The sequence below is a fragment of the Corvus moneduloides genome, chromosome 5 (genome assembly GCF_009650955.1).
Source record: "Corvus moneduloides isolate bCorMon1 chromosome 5, bCorMon1.pri, whole genome shotgun sequence".
NCBI classification, from domain to species: Eukaryota; Metazoa; Chordata; class Aves; order Passeriformes; family Corvidae; genus Corvus; species Corvus moneduloides.
In genome coordinates this window covers 32,290,873-32,305,201 of record NC_045480.1, presented here as the reverse complement: position 1 = coordinate 32,305,201, position 14,329 = coordinate 32,290,873, and the positions used below count along the sequence as shown (strand labels likewise).

The window sequence follows — 14,329 nt, the reverse complement described above, 5'->3', positions numbered from 1 at the left end:
ATTTATATTTGGCAATTGCTGAAAGAATTCAGAGAAGAGAAGCAGGAAGTAAGGGCTGCAACCTCTTAGTCACCCAGCCTATCTCCCAGCCAGCCTCCTTCACAGCAAATCTGTTGATAGATAGATTTAATGGGATAAAGTGTAGAAACCAGCACAAGGTCCCTCCCTCCCCAGAGCTCCTGATGGGCAGGCAGTTAACACATTCCTGTAGGTTATAATTTCAAACACTTCCAATGAAGAATTAAAGCCCAAGTTTATTATTTTCTGGGTTAGTCTGCAGCTACTTGCTCTTCACTTAAAAGGGGACCATGTAACTACCTAAAAATGTAAGCTGACCTCAGGTGTTGGTGTGTCCTAAGTACAGCTGGATGAATTCGGCAGAATATTTATGAATACCAATGTAGTTGAAGCAATAGCACTTCTTGTCATGTCCAGAAGCTGGTACTGAGAAAGTCCCCGCCAGGAAACTGATGGTCAGGTCCTTGGGAAAGTAGGGACACACAAATTCACAAACAGTATGAAGACAACACACATCTGAAAGCTGAACCTGAAACTTTAACTTGAACTTTTAAAAACAATTTGTTGGTTTGATCTTTTTAAATACAAAATATTTTATTTTCTCTCTTGGAAAAGAAATATACTTCTCTCTCACATAATCAAATTCCCTTTTAAAAGGAATACTGTACATGGCTCTGTAGGAAACATTGGTGCTGCGTTTCTACTTTAAAAACTAATATTCCTATGTCAGTAATCTGTTGGTCAGGATATCTGCTTTCAGGATATGCCCTTGAGGATTTTCAGAGACACTGGAAATAGCCAGGAATAAATTGTAACTGAGTTTTAAATAGGATGGTGAGATGTGCTCACTTGTGCACATCTGCATGCTTAAATCGGTTTCCTTGTGGTCAGCAACCACAAGCAGCAGCCCAGCTCTGAGGTTAGGAGCCATCTCCCCCCTCAGCACCTCCGAAACCGTTCATGCCAGGACGGCTCGGGGCGGATGGGGGAGCCGCGGCTGCCGCTGCTCGGGGGATGCTCGTCCCGCCAGCTGCGGAGCCGCCCCCCCGCTCGCCCGCTGCCGACGTCGCGCCCGGCCACACTTTCGGTTTCACTTCTTCCGGCAGTGGGCAGAGTGTTTCCTCATGGTTTTCGTGTGCTGAGGAACTAGTGCAGATGCTTCCAGACAGAAGGAGATAAAGCCTGCAGAGGTGAGTCGGTAAAATTCTTCACTTCTTAGTAATAAATGTGAATATCGAGGTGCAAAGGCAAAGTGCTGCTCAGGAGTTTGGGTGATTTCCTTGATCCTGGATTTTAGCCAAGTCTGTGCCAGATTTTAAAGTTCTTGTTCGTAATGCTAAATCTGTAGTTCTTTCTTTTGCCCATCTGAAACGCTGTCCTTGAAGTTTGGTAACGGATGTGTGCTTTCTTCATTGGATCCCCAGCCAAAGCTAAACCACCGAAAGCTGATTCCAGATTTCTTGCAATGAAAAAAAACAGGAAAAGGCAACCCGTTGCTGGAAGTCAGCTAAAGAACCCGTTTTGTGATTGTGCAGTACATTTCTTCTGCCTTTCAAACTTAAAGATGAGCTGGCAACAACTGCTGCAGAACCCAGCAGCAATCACTTCTGGGTGATTCTCTGATCACCCTAAAACAAACCCTGAGAATTATGCAGATCAGGATGCAAGCTTCTGTCACAGACAAGCTTCTCTTTTGTTTTCCTTAGTGTTTCCAGCAGTTGGGGTGCAGAGGAAAGAGGTAGGACAACGGTCCTTTGTTTTCTTCAGCTACAGGGGCAGGGATGTTGTGTTTGGCAGCAGCTGTAGCAGGACTGAGAGTTTACTGCTCTTCCCCATTAGCCAGTGGCAGATGAGTGGAGAACCAGGCTGTAGGAGCTGCAGGATGTGGGTCACCCTGACATGCAGTACCCAGCAGGGAATTGTTTTTTCATTAAGGTTTATTTTAAACCATCTTTTGTAGTCCTTTGTGTGTGTGCCTTTGCAATGTTTCAGGTCCCTCTATCCCTTGCTTGTATCCCCATTCCCACTGGATTTTACAAATGTTTCTCCTTAGATGGCCAGGTTGCTCCCACAAAGGCAGTCATGTGGTTCCCCTCTGGCCACTATAATGTGACGTTTTGTCACCGGAGCAGTCCTAATGTGTCCCTTCTGAAAAGGCAGGTCAGCTATGGAGTCAAACTCTGCTGGGATCAGACCTGCTCAGCTCCTGCTTGGCTGCAGGTTACAGTGTCAATTCCTTAGAGTGTTTTGTTATGCTAGTGGAAATCCATCTCTTTAGAAAACATCAGTTATGAAGAATTTTTCTTTTTTTCTATACAAATGTGTTGGTTTAATTTCTCTTCTAATTTCTTGTTTCATTGTTTGCTAATGTGCAATACTCTGTCAAGGCTCGATCATATTAATTAAACACAGGTTCCTAGTGTTATAAACATATATTATAATGTTGGCTTCTCGCAAGTATAAAGGTAGATATTATATAATGTTAGAAATGCTTTTTGCTGTGTGGATGTAGTTTTCTCTCTTTTTAGCAAGAATGTTAGCAAGTGTGAGCAAGTAAGATAACCTCCAAGCGAGCAGAGGATGAGGCCCGAGAAGCTGCTAATCAACACTTTGTCCAGAGAACAAAAGGGCCCAAAGGCTGCTCCGCCAGGAGAACGGGCGGCCAGGAGAGTCTGAGAGCCCTTATCACCGCTCTGCCCGGGGGGCAAAGAGGCCAAAGCTGCAATCAGCCCTGACTGTCTGGGGAATTAAGAGATCCACCCTACCATCCACTTTTACCTAGCGAGCCCAACCCCAAGAATCAAAAGAAATAAAACCGCGAGGCAGAAGACTACGCATGCTCTAAAAAGGCGGAACCAAGGAGTGGCCATGCAGAACAGCTCCAGGAAAAGTTTGAATATGCATAAAGAACAGACAGTAAAAATGGTATAAAAAGGACTATCCCCGAGCATCAGGGGTGTTCTTGGCAGAGCGCCAAGGCACCCGGCCGTTATCCCTTTGCTTTATTTTATGTGTCTCTTATTGTCTTTATATTAAATCCTTTAAATTCTCACAGGAGAGTGAACCTAGTTTTTCACACTAGCAAAGGAAAATGGGAGTTGTAGAAGTAAGAAAGCTCACAATTCCTGTGAATTAGTCATTTGAGAAGCTCTTCTAGCTTCCTGTTAAGTCTAGGAAGGTTTATTCCCATCTATAGCCTGTTCTGTACTGGGGCACTAATGGCCTTCTCTGCCTGGGAGCCCATCCTGCTGAGACTGAACTCATTGGTAAACTGAGGTTGTTAGGTAGGTTCCAAGTTTATTGGCAGAAGGCCATACAGATATGTGTGTATCAAAATTGTGGAGACACTTAAAGCTTCCGAATTGAAATTATAGGCGTTTTATTTTTTAAAAAAGAAAAAATTGAAGACAGGAACCTAAGCTTACTGTGCTCTGCTAAAGCATGAAAAAACCATTCTGCAAAGCACTCACAAAATATGTTGTCCCTCTACTAAAGATTAATTCTGTAGAGAAAAATATGGAAAATACAGAGGACTCTTCTTTTGATTAGCAGAAATGCCATTTAATTAGACAAGCTCTATGACTCAGAAGGCTTGTCAAACCCTTCTGCGCTCTTACAGCTTCGTTCTGGTCAGAATTTATATGGAATTAATTTTCTTCCTTGTGCAGTAGTCTCGTTACAAGATTACCAGGTGAATTTAAATCTAATGGATACTAAATTGTCAGTGAACAAACTATGAAAAAGCCCAAGATTCATTAGAAATGTAATGACCAAACAGGTAGAGCCATTGAAAATTAGTTTCAATGTTGATGTAAATGACCAAAAGATATAGGGTGGAGTATATAAGTTCTCAAATGTGTAAGTTTTCCTGAAAGTATATGGATAAATGTATTGAACCTATGGGCAGTGTCTTCTCTACACCTTGGCTCTTCTCCATTTCTTTCTCTGATTAGGTTTGTACTGATTTATTTTGTGTGCTCTTACTGTCTCATACATGTTTCTATAGCCTGGTATTCCTTCTTTCTCTATAAGATGGAAAGACAGAATTTTGGGTGATTGACTTGTAAAATAAACACTGTCAAGAACAGTAAAAGAAATAAATGGTATACTATGTATTTTTACTGCATATAAGTATAAATATTTTACATGCAGTTAAGCTCAGCTCAATGGCTAACATTGAGAGGCTTGTGTAGAATTTGTCATACTTGTATTTTCTGCATGTTAAAGCAATGCAAAATTAATTAGAAAAGAGAAAGTGATTGGAAATTTTCATTGATAATAGATAAAGTTGGCAGCTTTCTGAACATACCTGTTTTTATGTAAGACTATATTATTGCTTTTAAATAAAAGTCATTATTTAGAGAGATTATTAAACATAACTCTTCTGCAGAAGTGAATGCGACTATATGGGTTAGAAACACCGAGTGTTTGCTCAGTGTGAAATTATATAGTTTTTAAGCCTTGCTTGCTTAGCTTTCAGTTTAAGATGCAAGTTGTGTCAAAATGATTGTAATTTGCAGTGTTCATTTTGCCTTTGCAGATAGAATGATGCGAAACACCATTCTTTGGTGGAGCAGCTTATATGTCAGACTGATGTTTGTCTTCTGGCCATGTGCATCAGTTGGAAAGCAATGTCATATCCAAAATGAAACAGCTGACTGCAGTCACCTAAAGCTGACTCAAATTCCCTCTGATCTTCCAAACAATATAACAATTTTGGACATCTCTCATAATCAGCTAAGACAGCTAGGTCCTGCAAATCTGACCAAGTACAGCCAGCTGGTTTACTTGAATGCAGGCTACAACAGCATCTCTAAACTGCAACCAGAATTATGCCAAAGTGTGCCCCTGCTGCAGATTCTGAAGTTACACCATAATGAATTGTATAAGCTCCCTGACAAAGTCTTTTCTTCCTGCACCAACCTGACTGAGCTCAATCTAGGATACAACAGACTAAATATAAATAATGATCCTTTCAAAACCCTGAAGGTAAGATCATGTAAATAAAATATAAATGGGGAATTTATGGTATTTTCCAATGTGTGTACAGAACTGCTGCCTTTGTATCTCAAAATACCCAACATATAAACTTCCACTGATTTTTTCTGAAGCAGAGGATTTGTGGCTTCTTCTGTTAAAGCACGTTGGAGTCTCAGTAATCTTTGTGAGTCAGTGCTCTCCATTCCCTTTTCCCTATTGCATCCTTTTGAGACACCTCTCCATACAGGATATGTGCTGAGAGAATAACAGCAGCATATGATAACAGCGAAGTGGATGGTGTGGAATCTCAGCTGCCTGGGTAGCTGGAAGCCTAAATTCTCAAGGTTGAGGTGTAATTATTCAAACCAGGAAGGCCAGTGCTTAGGCTGAATGTAGTATCTGTCAGGACTTCAAGAACTGAGAAAAAGTAAAAAGGTTTTTATTGTACCTTCATTTTCCCTGGTAGTTCATATGGGGTTAAATATTCTTGTCTGTAGCAGAGATTGGGGGACCACCACAGAAGGCAGGAAAGGACTATTCCACTGTCTTTGCACCAGGCAAGAAATCATGCAAAAGGAAGAGCCTAAGGACAAAAGAAAGTAAAGTAAAGACAATGTGTGGGTACTAATTGTCACTCAGTGTTCTAATGAGTGTGCATGTGATTTTGAGTAGTCTGAACTTTTCTGCTAAACTCAGTTCAGTTACATAAAGTGTACCTGCTTGCATTGTAGGACTGCTGACACAACTAAATACGATTGAGTGCAGCCAGCCTCCATGCTGGGAACTTCACCTTCCTCATGTCCATTTACTGGGCTGGACCACGCTGAAAAAGGGCGGAATGTAATGTTCAGTACTGCGGTAGTTATAACAGCAGCCAGCTGTAGGCTTCTGCATTTATCATTTTATCTGAGGCAGGAGGGCCTTCAGTGAATTAAGGAACTTTAGCTAAAGTAATTTTTTGGTTTCCAGTAGGTACTTTAACAGGTTAATACCGTGAATACCATGAAAGTTACTGGTGTGAAAGATACAGAATACTTCTTCGCAGGAGCTTGAAAGCTGCCATTTCTCTATTACAAATCTAGTTTAAGTGTAGTATTGCAACAAATTTCTGATCAGTTATACTCTAATGAAATATTTCTAAATTCGTTGCGTGTATTATATATATAAAAAAAAATTGTACTTTTTTTTCTTGCATCTTCTCTCCAGAACTTGAATATTTTGGACCTATCTCATAATTCTTTGAAGTCAGCCAATTTAGGATTGGAGCAACAGTTGGAGAAACTCCATGAGCTCATGCTGAGTAGCAACCAAATCACTGAGTTGAAAGAAGAAGACTTCAGTTTTCTTAGCAATACCTCATTGAATAGTCTTGATTTGTCATCAAATCCACTAAAAGAGGTAGGAAGCATGTTAACAGAAATTCAATAGGTGTAAGTATAAAATGAAACTATCCTGATTTACCCTGTATGGTTGTATGGCATTTACACTACAATTTTGATCCACTGAGGTCCAAAACCCATTCTATTTTATACAGCATTACTCCTAACCTCCAGTAGTGATTTAGAGAATTATTGTTTTGCCACTGAAATCATCACAGGCTAGTTTCATAGAGGCTTGTTCCATGTAGATCAGAGGTCTCAAGCAGACTTAGATGCTCTGAGAATCCTTACTGGGTGTTTTCTATGCAGAATTTTTTTTGCACGCGCTGAAGGTGAAGGGCTGACATACTCTCCAAGTGGGTAAAGATCTCACTTCCCTGTTAAACAAAGAGAGCATTCACTTGTATCTATAGGAACCCCAGAGAAATAATCACTCCAGAAAAGTATACTCACTCCTTTTAAAAAAACCCACAAGGGTGTTTATTTTCTCTTCCACCTACCTCACTGTGCTCTCTGATCTGCTTCTTGGTGTTATGATTCTTTGAAGAGTGATGGTAAGTATGACAATTCTAAATAGGTTGATTATCAGCATACAAATACTGAATATACATTGAATTTCCTCGGTTTGTTTGTTTTTTGTTTGTTTGTTTTGCTCTGTTTCCCAGTTGGCTGATCTCTAAAGAATATGTACATTGAACCTACAAGAATATTTTAAGGTAGTGTAAGTTTGTAGCAGTGCTAAGAGTGAATCGCACCATCCTCCTTCACTTGGCCGCTTCATCCCTCCCTCTCTGATACCAGCTTTTATGAAGCTATGCACTGGATCACTGGGGAAACTTTACAGATGTTTTGGCTCAGTTAGCTTGTAGTCACACTGGTTCTTACCTGGTTCACTGTGTGACTTCATGTAGGGCTGTTCTGGCACAAGGATACAGTGTGTGGGTAAGTAAATGGCAGTACTCCTTTCTTGGGCACTGCTACTTTGTGCCACTTTCAGCTGCTCTGGTTTTACAGTACTGCTATCTAAAAAGCAGCCTTTATGCATTTGAATCATTCTGACAAATGGAGTATTCAATCACTCAGCTGATCTCTTAATCAAGATGAGGGCTGAGCACTATGAGCGAAGCTTGTGATCCATATTGTGAAAGCAAGTGTGTAGTATTAGATTTCATAGTAGCTTCTGCTTGCAAAGAGAAAGTGGACTTCTTCTTGTCTGTCTGCTGACCTAATAACTAGTAAATTAGTATACCTAGCAGGTACCAATAAAAGAAGAATGATATCACAAATTTTAAGATACTTCTAGAGAAAGAGTTTCGGTAGTTGGATTCAAACTTGCATCTCACTAAGCCGCTTTCTATCTTCTTCTAAAATAATACTACTCAGATTTATGATAATCATGTTATAAGTGATAGAACTATTGTCACAAGAAGTGTAAACTCCAAAAAGTGTTTGTCTGAACTTGGGTGTGAAACAGTCTGGGTGTAGAAGTTCTATTCTGCTTGAAAATCTCATTTGAAAACCTTTTCAAACCAAATGTTTTGTTAGTCAACTTTTTTACATAATCCCTTTGTTTAGGCCAAGACTTTTTTTCTCTTGTCCTTTCAGTTTCACACAGGATGTTTACATACAATTGGAAATCTGTTTGGCCTCATACTGAACAATGTTGAACTTGGTGAAAATTGCACAAAGAAACTTTGTACAGAATTATCAAACACAACGATTCGGAACCTCTCACTGAGCCATGTGAAACTTTCCTACATTGGCAAGTCAACTTTCCAGGGTCTGCAAGGAACAAATCTTACAATTTTAAACCTTTCCCAAAATTCTTTCTCTGTCATAGAAAATGACTCATTTCAATGGCTTTCAAGTTTACAATACTTAAACCTGAAGCTTAATAATATTAATGTATCTTCACGTTTATTTTATGGATTATCTAGCCTTAAATATTTGAATCTCATGAACTCACTTACTGGGAAAATCGAAGATTTTTCTTTTCATTGGTTATACCACCTGGAGTACCTTATAATGGATAATAACAATTTTCCAGGAATTACTGCTAATATGTTCACAGGTCTGAACAACTTGAAATACCTGAGTCTCTCTAACTGCAACCTAAACTTACAAAGAATAACTAATAAAACATTTTCATCACTTGCTAATTCTAGCTTACAGGTTCTCAACCTCACAAAAACCAGAATCTCTACAATAGAAAGTGGGGCATTTTCTTCCTTGGGACACCTGAAAATTCTTCATATTGGTCTCAATGAAATTAATCAACAGCTCACAGGTCATGAGTTCAAAGGTCTCAATAATATACAAGATATTTATCTTTCCTATAATAAAAACTTGACTTTGCAAAGTGAATCATTCATTTTTGTCCCAAGCCTTAGAAAACTGATGCTGAGGAAGGTAGGGTGCAGTAATCTGGCACTTTCTCCTTCACCTTTTCATCCTCTACGAAACCTGACTATCCTGGACATCAGCAATAATAACATAGCAAACATAAAAGAAGACTTGTTTGATGGACTTGACAATCTTGACATACTGGATTTGCAGCACAATAATTTAGCCCGACTTTGGAAACATGCAAATCCAGGTGGCCCTGTTCTTTTTTTAAAAGGTCTTCCCAATTTGCGAATTCTTAATTTAAAATCAAATGGGCTGGATGAAATTCCAGTTCAGGCTTTCAAGGGTCTCTTTCAATTAAAACACTTGGATTTAGGATCGAATAATTTGAATTTGCTTCCAGCAACTCTGTTTGATGACCAAGCCTCTCTGAATTCGTTGAACCTTCAGAAAAATCTGATTACCTCAGTTGAAGAAAAAGTATTTGGCCCACCTTTCAAGAGCTTGAGAAAACTAGAGATGGATTCCAATCCTTTTGATTGCACCTGTGAAAGCATTGCTTGGTTTGCTGATTGGCTTAATGTAACCCAAGTAGATACACCTGGACTGAGGTCCCAGTACATTTGCAACACTCCACCTAAATATCATGGTTCTCTGGTTTTGTATTTTGATAGTTCAGCCTGCAAAGACAGTGCTCCATTTAAACTTCTTTTTGTGATCTCTGCCACTATTGTGACGCTACTCATTTTTATTGTCCTTACCATCCATTTTGAAGGGTGGAGAATAGCTTTCTACTGGAATATTTTAGTTAATCGAATGCTTGGTTTTAAAGAATTTGAGAGACAACAGGAAGAGTTTTATTATGATGCCTATGTTATTCATGCAAGAGAAGACAAGAATTGGGTGTCTAAAAATTTCGTGTCTCTGGAAAAAAATAACCACTTTGAAATTAGGTTTTGTTTAGAAGAACGGGACTTTGAAGCAGGTGTATCTGAATTTGAAGCCACAATTAACAGTATAAAAAAGAGCAGGAAGATTATTTTTGTTGTGACTGAACACCTCTTACAGGATCCCTGGTGTAAAAAGTGAGTAGGATATAAAATTTTATCTCTACGGGGGAAAATTTCTTAAGAGATAATTTAACAAGATCATTTTTTAACTGTAACTTAATTAAAAAATAGCATTTAATGAAATACACCCATGCAAAATCTACTTTAATACATTTACCTAATACATTGTAGCTTCAGAATAATTCCTAAATTAATAAAGTTGTTTCACACATACAGTAGTGGACATTTGAATACCTCAGTCAATGTTTTAGGCATTTTCTTGGGTGTTTTTTTGGGTAATTTTTGCTTGTTTGTTTGTTTTGGGGGGTTTGGTTTGGTTTTGTTTGGTAGTGTTGGGTTTTTTGTTGGTTTTCTTTTGTTTGGTTTCGTTTTGGTTTTTTTTTTGGGGGGGGGGGGGGTTGTTCTATTTTGTTTGGTTGGGGGTTTTTCCAAAAGTCAGGCTGCTACCTTTGCAGATTGCTTTCCTTAAAATTAAACATTTGAAGAAGAACAACAAGTGAGACCAGTAACATCGAATGATGATTTTTGTTTTCCTTTAAATTAGTCTTTTCACCATTCTTGTGTAGTGGTCTTGTAATGAAAGGAATTTTGCTAAAAAATCTGTATCAAGACAGTAGACTTAGGTTATATTTTTAGAGCATGAATTTATTGTTATTTAATTAGACACAACTAATTTAAGAAAAGTAATAACAATTGTATATAACAAAATAGACACTTAAGACCCCTGTTAAGAACTGCTTGACTTTCCTTTTTCCTTCACATAAAAGAAAATATTGATTTTTTTCTTATTTTTGCTTCAGTTTCAAGGTGTATCATGCTCTTCAGCAAGCTATTGAACAAAGTCGGGACTCCATCATACTGATCTTTCTTAATGATATCCAAGATTACAAGTTGTATCATGCACTTCACCTGAGAAGAGGAATGTTCAGATCTCGCTGCATCTTGAACTGGCCAGCCCAGAGAGAACGAGTCAGTGCATTTCATCAGCAATTAGTGATGGCACTTAAATCTAATAGTAAAGTGCACTGAATTTTCAACTACAGATTTGAATTATGGGGTCATTTTATTGTATATTTTCTACCATTGGAAAACTAGCAAGCCTTCATGAAAATCTGAAGAAGTTTGTCATTCTGTAAAGATATGTAAGAGTCACTACAATTTGAATTTATTTGTCTATATTCATGTTTTTGCTGATATTTTATTTCAGCTGTACTGAAGTGATGTTAAAAGGGATCATGGTTGATAGTGTATTAAAAATGTGGTAGAAATTCTGAAAAGCAATGAGAATGACTGATATTCTAGGAAATTATGTAGGGTAGAAAAGACAGACTCTCTAAGGGGATATACAAAAGAAAATGCATTAATGATAAAACAGCAAATTCTTTGTAGAAGGTAGAGTGGACACTACTGCTTGCTTTTGAAACATGGGGAGATTCAGTGCATCAAGCTGGAAAGCTTTCCTTTTGAAACACAGCAAGTAACATGGCAAATTACTTCTGTAATTCAAACCAAGAAACATAGCAGTTTCAAAGTGAGTTTTAAAACCTTCGTGGTTATGCCTTCTGGGGTGGCTTATACTGGTTTGCTATCAAAAAGTGACTTTCAGGCTGATGAGTCAACTGATTTAATAAATTTGGTATTTGGAAAAAAAACCTTTTTGCTATTCCCTGATGAAATTCAGAGAGCTGGCAGGACATTAATACTGAGACATGTATTTGATTCTTAGAATGCACATAAAACTGCATGTGGGCCTGTACATAGAACTTGAAATCAATGTGAAACATGGCTAAGGCACAGCTGCTGCACCTCTATAAATGAGAAAAGGCATAGATATTTTTATAATCAGAAGACAACTTTGTGGAGAAAGTGGTGCTACTGCAATTTAATTACAAAAAATTTTGTTACTGGTGAAACAACAACAACAAAAACAAAGTCTTCCCAAAGAAATAGTTTTAAATGGTATCAGAAACATTATTGTGACTACAGTTAGAGGGAGAGTGGGAAAAAATTTCAAAACTAGATTAATTTCAAATATTTTGTTTCCTTTTACACATAGTTTTGAATTTGATAGCTAAAAAGAAAACTGTAAAGAAATAGATAGAATTCTGTAGTTTAATTTCTTGTATATTAATGTAGTGTGATTATTTCCTGAAAATATTTTACAGAAATGTGGGCTCGTTGGCAATTGCCAGGACATAAAGGTTCAAACATACAGGCTAGCAGCTTGATCTGGAGAGAGAGCTGAGACTGAGCAAAATGTGCTTTGCAAGGGTGTTTATAATGTTTAGGACTGGCTAAAATGTTATGGTGAGTCTGAGCACAGGTTATTATAAATTAGACACGAGGCAGTCATTTGTATATTTTTGTTAATATTTAATTGCTGCTTCAAGGACCTTTTAAAACCGTCAGCTTTTAGTAGGTATGTGATCCTTCAATAGCTCAGTAATATTTTTAAATTGCTTTGTCCCCCTAGCATTTCCCTCATCAACTTCAATACCACTATTGCTACAAGAATGCTTTTTTACTGCTTTAGAAAACAACTTGCAAATTGTTCTATACTTAGCATTTTAAACAGCTTTTCTCATGATTTGCTATATGCATAGATGAGGTTTTAATAGGTTTCCTATGTCCCATGATGATATAAAACCTAAACAAGACAAATAATTAGTGAAATAGATTTTTCATGCACTGGAATAGCAAAGGGGATGCAGATGTCTTCACTTACTTGGGAAGTCCTGAGTGAAGACAAAATAGGCTTTGTTTACAGCTGAAGTGATAGGTGATGATTCCCTAATTACAGTAACAGGATTATCCCTATTGTGATGCCTTCCTCTCATCTTTCTGACCTTTTCAGGCAAAGTGACAAATTCTTTCTTCATGCTTAGGCCATGAAAGTTGAGGAGGCAAGTTGGTAATAATGGTGTACCAGGTATGCACCATGTCAGTTGTTCTTTTTCTTATTTAAAGACTAACCTGTGACAGAGTTCCTATGTTTCCTAAATCTGCAATGACACATAGCAGCAGAATTTCTCTTTCCACATCAATATAGATTGTTTAGAAAATGCTAGTAGTTCACATGGATATTAAAAATGACATAAAGGTGAAGAGAAAGCGTGGAGAAATGCTGGGGTGAAATGTGATGCAAGAGGTCAGATGAGATGATCAAACGGCCTTTTCTGACCCTAAGAGCCTGACAAATGACAGTATGTCTAAATTCCTAAAGATTTTTCTAGATACTATGAATGCCCCCAAAATTGGTTTCAGAACAGTGAAAAAAATGTTTTGAATGCTTAGTTTTGTAATATGGCTAAGAATACAAACAAGAAGTACTTGGTGATGAGTGAAAAATCACTTTAAATTATGAAAATATGATGAATACATTCCAAACAGTTATTTCAGTACCTAGATTCAGTTTAAAATAATTTACCACAGAAAAAGACATTATAAAGGTTCACAATGAATATTAGACTAATGTTTAAAAAAAAGCGCACAAAAGTAATAATCACAGGGCCAGTGGTAACCATCACTTATACCAGAAGTAAATTCTTCCTATAATTTTTCCCTCTTTTTCTGGAAGTTACCCACTTCTGCTCTGCTCCTGTACATTTGTTTGACAATTTTATTGAGAGTAAATAAATGGGCTTACCACAGCTGAGTTGTAAGTACTTTCAGGATTCACAGTCTATATCTGAGCTGGGCAGTCTCTTTGCAGTGGGCAGAATCAGATTTTATTATGCTGATTTGCTGATGAGTTGAACACCAAATAAATGAAAAGTAGTTCCAGACTCGTCATATCAAAGATATTACCTAGGACTAAAGAGGAGCCATTTGTATTGAAAGCAGAATATGTAAAGGACTTGAGAGAGGCAGAATGCTCAAGTCTGGAGGTTTGAAGTGGAACCCGACTGTTTCTGCAGATCTTGAATGACAGGGTGTCACGGTTTAGGAATAGTATTCCCCAATTTAGTGTTATAAACCATGTGCTGCTCACTCACTCCTCCCTCCCCCTGGCAGCCTGGAGAGCAGAACTGGAGGCACAAAAGGTAGAGATTGTGAATTCTCACCACGTGGAACACGACCAGAAAGGACCCCTGCTCCCTGAGCATGATGTGAGGTGATATAGAACAATCTCAAGGTCCTAGCCATGCCCCTCCTTGCTACTGCAAACATTAACCCCATCCTGGCCAGAACCAGGACACAGGGAGTAATGAACAAGTTACAGACAGTGATGTTCATACATAACTGAGATAAATATACTACCCACCGACGAGCTCAATTATGCTACCTTCACTGAGGCTCAGTCAGGGGTTTTTGCCATGGTAGGAATAAATGCAGATTGTGCTGCTGTTAGATTTAAGTGTACCTATTCCATAAGGTTTTTTCAGAACACATTTATTCCAGTTTGTGAGAAAAAGGCCAGGAATATCCCAATTTCAAATCTCAGTCCTCTACTTGGTGTTCTGTGTGCTGTCTCTGCCAGCTTATTGCACTCCTTGATGTGCTAGGAAAACAAGGATAAAATTCCTCACTTTGTAC

The 14,329-nt window shown here is 38.2% G+C and overlaps 1 protein-coding gene across 1 annotated transcript; it reads left to right on the top strand.

Moving 5' to 3' along the window:
* Positions 1-1,078: 1,078 nt before the first annotated feature.
* Positions 1,079-13,443, top strand: TLR3 (toll like receptor 3). The gene is made up of 5 exons (XM_032110038.1): positions 1,079-1,208; positions 4,559-5,007; positions 6,205-6,396; positions 7,983-9,808; positions 10,594-13,443. The coding sequence occupies exons 2-5, from the start codon at positions 4,564-4,566 to the stop codon at positions 10,820-10,822; spliced, it is 2,691 nt and encodes an 896-aa protein (XP_031965929.1). The 5' UTR covers positions 1,079-1,208; positions 4,559-4,563; the 3' UTR covers positions 10,823-13,443.
* Positions 13,444-14,329: the final 886 nt, after the last annotated feature.

Coding starts and splice junctions, on each gene's coding strand:
- TLR3 (XM_032110038.1), top strand. CDS start 4,564: ATGATGCGAAACACCATTCTTTGGTGGAGCAGCTTATATGTCAGACTG. Junction 5,008..6,204: donor ATCCTTTCAAAACCCTGAAG/GTAAGATCATGT, acceptor TCTTCTCTCCAG/AACTTGAATATTTTGGACCT. Junction 9,809..10,593: donor CAGGATCCCTGGTGTAAAAA/GTGAGTAGGATA, acceptor TTTTTGCTTCAG/TTTCAAGGTGTATCATGCTC.